This window comes from Papaver somniferum, chromosome 3, assembly GCF_003573695.1.
Source record: "Papaver somniferum cultivar HN1 chromosome 3, ASM357369v1, whole genome shotgun sequence".
In the NCBI taxonomy this organism is placed as follows: Eukaryota; Viridiplantae; Streptophyta; class Magnoliopsida; order Ranunculales; family Papaveraceae; genus Papaver; species Papaver somniferum.
In genome coordinates, this window is record NC_039360.1 from 205,681,736 (window position 1) to 205,689,179 (window position 7,444).

General features: G+C 35.9%; 1 protein-coding gene across 1 annotated transcript; it reads left to right on the forward strand.

Moving 5' to 3' along the window:
• On the forward strand, positions 1-3,168 carry LOC113358491 (protein CURVATURE THYLAKOID 1A, chloroplastic-like). Its single transcript, XM_026602084.1, has 5 exons — positions 1-279; positions 1,306-1,406; positions 1,587-1,694; positions 1,875-1,946; positions 2,833-3,168. Exons 1-5 carry the CDS (start codon positions 111-113, stop codon positions 2,899-2,901), a joined length of 519 nt encoding a protein of 172 aa, XP_026457869.1. The 5' UTR covers positions 1-110; the 3' UTR covers positions 2,902-3,168.
• Positions 3,169-7,444: the final 4,276 nt, after the last annotated feature.

Sequence of the window (7,444 nt, forward strand, 5' to 3'; positions counted from 1 at the left end):
TCCAGAAACGAAACAGGTCAACGAGTTAAGGGGAGAGAGAGAGACGGACGAAGTTTTGTTATCTATCGAAGAATCGAAAAGGGAAGACAACTGCAGAAAGAGAGGGCGAAATGGCGGCATCTTACACATCATCCTCATCCGTAGCCGCAGCAGCATCAGCTCTTTCCAGTCCTCGTCTCGCGACAACAAGGAAGAATAGCATAAACAATCTTCTCCCTCGACGACGCTTTTCAACTCCATCTTTGTCTACTAAGATTTCTTTCAAACATTTCTCATCAGGTATAACCAAGTACCGATTTTTAGTATTGTGTCGATTTTACTTCTCTGTTAATTGGTTTGATTTATTATTAGTTTGTACGAGTGGTGAAAGCTTTAGCTAAATTAGAAAGAAACTAATAAATTAAAACTAAGGGAATGTAATTAGTCTTCCACTGGTGGATACTTTTTTCCTTCAATCAAATTTGTGGAAATAGTAAATAATCATTGAAAGACACTAATGGGGGCTTGACAATAAGATTCGTTTTGGTCGAATTTGTCATGTCAGAGCTCTCTTGACTAACTTTTATCTTTTGTAGACTAAATCGGTGTTCAACTGGTATACATTGGGAGAGAAATTAAAGTGTGTTTATGGCTGATTTATGTTATCCGGCATACTGTCAGGCTGATACACAACACTGGATATTGTAATCAACTGATATATATCAGGCCCTGGGTTTTTATTTTCAAGTCCTGAAAGATTTTTCTTTTTTCTCCATCAAGGTGGTAATTATTGCATCTCTTGTGAATATCCACTCCTCCACATTAAGTCCTTCGGGATATCTTTACCTCATGCATATATGTTTTAATAGCCAGAGAATGTGAGAAAATATATCTGTTCGTGAAGGCACCAGTTTAAAATATGGATTCTCTTAAATACAGCATGTAGAATGCATGCCCGGCGCCTATTTTTATGTTGTTCTCAATTTGCCAACCTTACACTCGTTCTTGACAAGTAGCATTTTACTGAACATACAAAATATTGTCCATCAACTGAAGAAACTTATCTCTATCTTCTCTTCTTAAAGAATCTAAATGAACACTTGGTTATTCTTTTCCTTTTGGGAATTTCCTGGTGGTTCACGAAAAGTGTAAGTTATCCCTTTTATCTTCTTGCAGATACCTGATTTGTAGTTTAGAAAGCCTCCATGTCTTGCAGTAACATGTCTTCTTAATAACTGAAAATGAGTGTATTATCATAGTACTTTAAGCTCCTCTATTCTGTTGATAAGGCACTGATGTATTTGTTTGGACATTCTCTTCATACAGACTCACGAAGTTTGTCTAAACCTCGTATCCGTGCTTCCTCAGTGGAAGAAACATCTAGTTCTTTTGAAGTTACTGAAATAATCACAGACTTGAAGGAGAAGGTAAAACATAAAATCCTCATGTAGTTCTTTCTGTACACATAGACCTGCTGTTAGACTGTGAAATATTAGCCACATAATCTGTGTCATGATTATTCATAATCTAATCTGAACTCATCTTACTGATCCAGAAATATTAAATATTAAAGGAATAACTTTGAACCCATTTTATATCTATTTTAGTGGGATTCGCTTGAAAACAAATCTGCTGTATTTCTGTATGGAGGTGGGGCAGTAGTTGGGCTTTGGCTATCTTCGGTTGTTGTTGGTGCCATCAACTCCCTTCCTTTGGTAAGTGATCTAACTGTAAAAACATGCTTCCCAGCTTATATTCTTCGGTGTCGAAATTATGGCTTCAGTTTGTTTTGCAAGAAAATGAAGAAATTATCAATGACAATTTCACTCTAGTATTGTAGTTTCAGTTTATGTACAACTTAATGATTTTGTCCTGCATGATTCTGTTGTTACCAGCTTCCTAAAATGATGGAGTTAGTTGGTCTCGGATACACTGGATGGTTTATTTACCGATACCTATTATTCAAGGTAAACAAAAACAACTCCACATCCTTAACAAAAGTTCATCTTTCTCTAATTACCGTTTCATGGATTAGCTATGAAATCACTACAAGGATGTGTTTTGATCATGTCTTACATGACTGCACGAACTTTTGGATTAAAATAAAGATGCACATTATGCTTTGGATGTGTCAGCATGCAAGTTGACTCCACAAGCCATAATAATAACTAATAATTGACGATATGAAGGATTGCTAAAACTAGACTAAGATGAATATTCTGTTATCTGTTAACATTCTGTTCGATTAAAAAGGCTTCAGGAGAAATTGATTAGTGAAGGGGACAGATCTAGTCTTCCACTCTTCTTAGTCATTACTAAAAACTTTTCGTATGGAAAGATCCACAACCCATTGATATTGTTTGTTGAGAATGCGTCTTTCCGTTAGCATACTAGAGAAAAATGTGAAATCCAAATTTCCAGAAACACCCTTGTTGAAATTGAATAACCAACTTTGATTCACATTTCCAGAAACACCCTTGTTGAAATCCAAATTCCCTATATCTTCTAGCATCAGATTCACACAATGTGCTGCACAAGGAGTCCAAAAAATTGTGGGGTGGATAATTTCTAAAGCTTTTCCAGCAGCTTTCATATCGGACCCATTGTCTGTTATGATTTGAATAACGTTTTCATTACCAACGTCTTCAATTACCTCCAGCAACATATTCAGAATAGCTTGATGGTCATGCACAATACTAGAACAATCTATTGATTTAAAAAAAAACGTACCTTTTGGACAACTTACTAAGAAGTTGATCAAACTGCGCTCTTTGTTGTAGCATGATCATAACTATTTTCTTCTCCTCATTGGTTACTCATTACTAATATGTAGTTCATTTGATTCTGTGGCAGTCGAGCAGAAAAGAACTAGCCACGGATATCGAGGAATGGAAGAAAAAGATTTCAGGAAGTGATGAATAGATTTCTGGAAGTGATGAAAAAGATTTCAAATTATCTTTACTTTAAATCAATGATTAGGGGATTTACCTCTAGATTTTGTTGTATAGAAGAAGTGCAAGCTGGACTATAAATTAAGAAACACTTGCTTTCTTTACTCTGTTTGCTGCTTTACCCATAACCAGTATGAGCGAACTTCCTGGGTTTGGATACAGCCGTTGTTGTGACAAACGAATTTAGTTGTGGTATGGTACAAATATTTCCTCCTAAGAATTTCCATTCATTATTCTCACATTTGGTTTACACCGTATCAAAAACACTCTGGATAGTCCAGTGGGTAGGTGATCCTTGGCCAATGATGGTTGATGCTCGAGCTACTGCTGCATTTGTCAGGAAATGACAAAGTTCAGCAATTCATCCTTCTTTAAACTACAGCCTTTAGGCCAAGCACTACGGTGGCCTTCATTTCTTAGCTTTAGCTACATTATAGCCAAGGCCAAGTACTGTGGCTCATTTTTTTTTACTATGGCTCATTTTTTTTTAGCTATAATGTGGCCAAAAACTTTGGATCTGAAGAGAGCATATATGTTCCTGATCTGTATCCAGTCTTGGATTAACTCAACATGTTTTAACTCTACTTGTGCAAATGTCTTAGGCGAAAATGACAAAATAATCTTAAAAAATTTTAAACCGTGGAGTTTGTGGCTCTATCCCAGGTTGGGAAATATGGAGAACAGATTTTCAGAAGAATACCATAAACCTAACTTTTTAGCCTCCGAAAACCAAGGATGGATTAGCTATTCCTATCACAATTTGGAATATAATGAAAACAAACACTTTTCAACCGTTCTATTGGTGATAACCCAACTTGGATTGGGATATCCAAGTTCCCAAACACGGTTTGTGTATTAGTTTTTACTAGAAATCCTTTTCTGTAGTACTGATGTGATTTTAATTGTTGTAGAAAAAATGGTAATAAGATTCGTTCAACTCGGACTCGATAAGATTGGGTTCTAGACTTAAAATAAAAATAGAAAATATATATACAAAAGGTTTGTCACAATGTCGAGAGAGACTGAGACTCAGGATTCCACCAAATTCCATTCATGCGACTCAAATAATAATTCCAATCAATTATAGTTCAAATAATAAAAATATGGACTCTTGTTCTTTGCCAAAAAGTAGATTTTTGAAAAGCAATGATTGTAAATCAAAAGCATGATGTATCAAAAATACATAGACCAAGCATACACCATCAAACGAAATCACACCCATTCAATAAAAATCATAAATCGATTACAAATCAATGCAAATAGTCATAAAAGAATTATTAGAATTACCACATGCGTGAAATAGGGCTTCCTCCGTCATCCCAGTGTTGGGGTTTAGCTCCTCATATTAATCATTTGCTCAAAATGCATGTTTATAGCCCAAAAATTGATTAAAAGAGTGAAAAGAATAAAATCAGTGAATCTGCGACCCACAGAAGGCGTCCAGAAAAGAACGATAAAACTGAAGTGCTTCTATTGCTGTTGTTTTAAGACTGTCTAGCGTCTGTCCTTGTCACAGTTGAAGAACGACTGTCTGTGGAAGTCTGTTCTTCGTGTTCTTCAGGATCTTCGTGTAGCAGCAGCAGCAGCAGAGACGGGCCTCCTGTAATTTCTGATTCTCGCCTCCTGAGCTCTCTTCTCGACCCCAAACTCTCCGTTATTTCTTCTAGGGTACCTAAGCATCCTATTTATACACAAAAGGGTCATTGAATCTTTCCCAAATCGCATCAAAATTCTTCTTTCCTTCCTTGGCAGTCACGACAATAATTCCTTCCATAAATTGTTTCACGCGTTTCTGAGCCTTCCCACTTATCTCAAACTCTTCCTTAGATAGAATATGTACCTTTGGAACGAATTTCTTGCCTTTAATCTCTTTGAATATCCAGAAACAAACCCAACAGGACCGTGTTTCCTTTTTTACTCTGTTTCCTTTTTCCGGCAATTCCAGCCCAATTCGATCGATCCAAACGCATGTATTAAACCTGTTTTGCTCTATCAAGTCTAGCCCAATCGATTTCCACTGTTGAATCACCCTGAAACTCGTTCAAATCTTCAATCCAAAATCAACAGCGTCTGCATGCATTTTTCCCGCCAAAAACCGTTTTAAACGTGAAGAAGAAGGGTGTCCCCCTATCCTGTGCTGGTCTCCCTTTAGCAACTGCCTAGAAATGGGTTACCCCTTATCCAAAGCGAGAGTCCGAATATCAAATGTCCTCCCATGTGCCTTTAACAACTTTTCGAGCCAATTTCGCCGCAAAAGCTTATTTCTCCAAAAACACCTACAAAGAGATAAAATACCGAAATAAGTACAAAAATGGGTACTAACAATATACATAATAGAGATGAAAATAGACACATAAATGCGTCTATCAAATACACATCTTTCACACCCAATTTTGATCATACATTATTCTTAACAACTCTATGTTATCCATCATATTCCAATGGCTATTATATCTGATAAAAAAAACTAGATTTTTATTTATCTATATAAGAAAACTCTTATTCTAAAACACAATTTGTGCCGATCAATTGAGTTTCTTAATTTTTTTATCCCTCAAGTACTGAAATTCTATGAATATCTTATCCCTCTGCTACTCAAATTCTTTTTTCTTAATTGAATTCAATATGGTTTATAAGAATTTTGTTCAACAAGAAGAAATTGATCTTACAACTGCTTTCATTTGTGTGGGCAATGATGAAATGTTGATGCTCAACAAGCATTTCCTCTGTTTAAGAGACTATTCATGAAATCTTTGTCTCTCAGAACGAAAATGGTTATGAAAGGGACCCTAATTCCTTAAAAATAAGATGAAAACAATTTTAAAAAGACGTGAAAGAATATGTGTCAGTTCTTAACACAATATATCAGTAATTTAAAATCGGTGCTTCGCATAAAGATTTGGTAAGTTCAACATTAAGTCTTTCTTCGATTGGTGATTAAGTAATTAACTTATTGTTTTCTAAGGTCAAGAGCAATTTAACAAAAACACAAGGAAACCATTCAAGTGTAATGTTTGTTATGAAATTTTGAGAGAAAACATTCATGGGTTTGATTGTCAACATGGTTGCGCGGAATAGTGCCATATTTCCCTAGCATAAAGACTTTATACCAACCCAAGATGGGACCGAAGTGCTACCTAATCGAGAGACTCGTTGGGACTACAAGGCGAGGCCCACAGAGACCAAAGGTGCTGAAAGAGGAGCTAGGAGGAAGAAGGATTGCAAGCAAGGTATTTTCAAGGAAGAAAAAGGTGGTTATGGAAGTACTTCAATCCAGATGAAAAAAATCAAGTATCAATAAACAAAGTACGAAATATTATAGTATTTTAAAATATCACAATTAACAAAAGAAGCAAAGAAAACCCAACAATGAGCCCAAATCCAAGAGATTTTATTGTGTAGCCAATAACAGACTTATGAATCACAAGAAACACAAGATAATGTAGTAATGGGTATGGATCTTGGTTACCTAGCCCAACGAAGCACAAATATTATATGATATTTTGAAGTGGTTGAATATTGTAACGACTCAAAATTCACCTACTTAGAAATCTAAGAGGCCATTCCGAGGATCTAAAACATCTATTAAAACACTGAATTAGAAGTTTTAAACATAGATTAAGAGTGTTTTAACTTTACCCCTAATTGGAAAAGACAACTCAGAGTTACCCCTATTTCATCCAATAATATTGACTTTGCACTTACTTTTGGTTTTCCACCCATTTTCACACACATATGAAACACGTGTACACATATTTTGAAAGTAAGACTATTGTACCCTATTGTTGATGATGGGTTATTGACAAGGAAATGAGTTGTAAAATTTCCTTTGCTTAGCGGCAGAAGTATGAAATATACATATCTCTGACCTGACATCAAAATTATAGGTTTGTACCTATGAATTGTATTCCGCAAGTGAATAAGTGATGCATATCCATCCAATGGCTACATTATTCTTGTAGCTCTCTAAATATGTATATGCTCGCATAAATTTCAAGACTTCACTTATCTGAGACCTCGTTATTTCATGTGCACCATTATATACTCCTTTTATACTACTCAAAATCAACTAATCGCAGTGAGTCCACATTCACAATGAGTTATTAAACCATTCTCGAACAAATATGCTATTAAAGACATTATATTTAAGTTAAGAGTCATATCAAACATCGTCTTAAGTCGCAAACTTCCCCTGCCGAATTCCTTGAACATGTTCAAATATGTACTCCATACTTATATTCTTGTCCACGCGACATCCACTACATATTGTCTTCACAATGAAAGCCGTATCAAAATGTCATATCATATAGAAGTATAGTCTATGTAACCAAAGCCACACCCAAGGCCCAACTACAATATGAACCATGGCCATATTGTGCCATCACATCTTAGCCTCGACCACAACGTCGTGGCCTTCCAAATGTCTCGGCCTCATACAAAACCTTGGCTACCCTTCCATATCCGACCATGGCGTCATTAAGCCACTTCACCGTGAATTTCCTCGTATTTCGGTC

Bases quoted from the DNA above. Each gene is read 5' to 3' on its own strand.
- LOC113358491 (XM_026602084.1), top strand. From the start codon at position 111: ATGGCGGCATCTTACACATCATCCTCATCCGTAGCCGCAGCAGCATCA. The intron at 280-1,305 runs GTATAACCAAGT...CTCTTCATACAG, and splicing joins TTTCAAACATTTCTCATCAG to ACTCACGAAGTTTGTCTAAA. The intron at 1,407-1,586 runs GTAAAACATAAA...TATCTATTTTAG, and splicing joins TCACAGACTTGAAGGAGAAG to TGGGATTCGCTTGAAAACAA.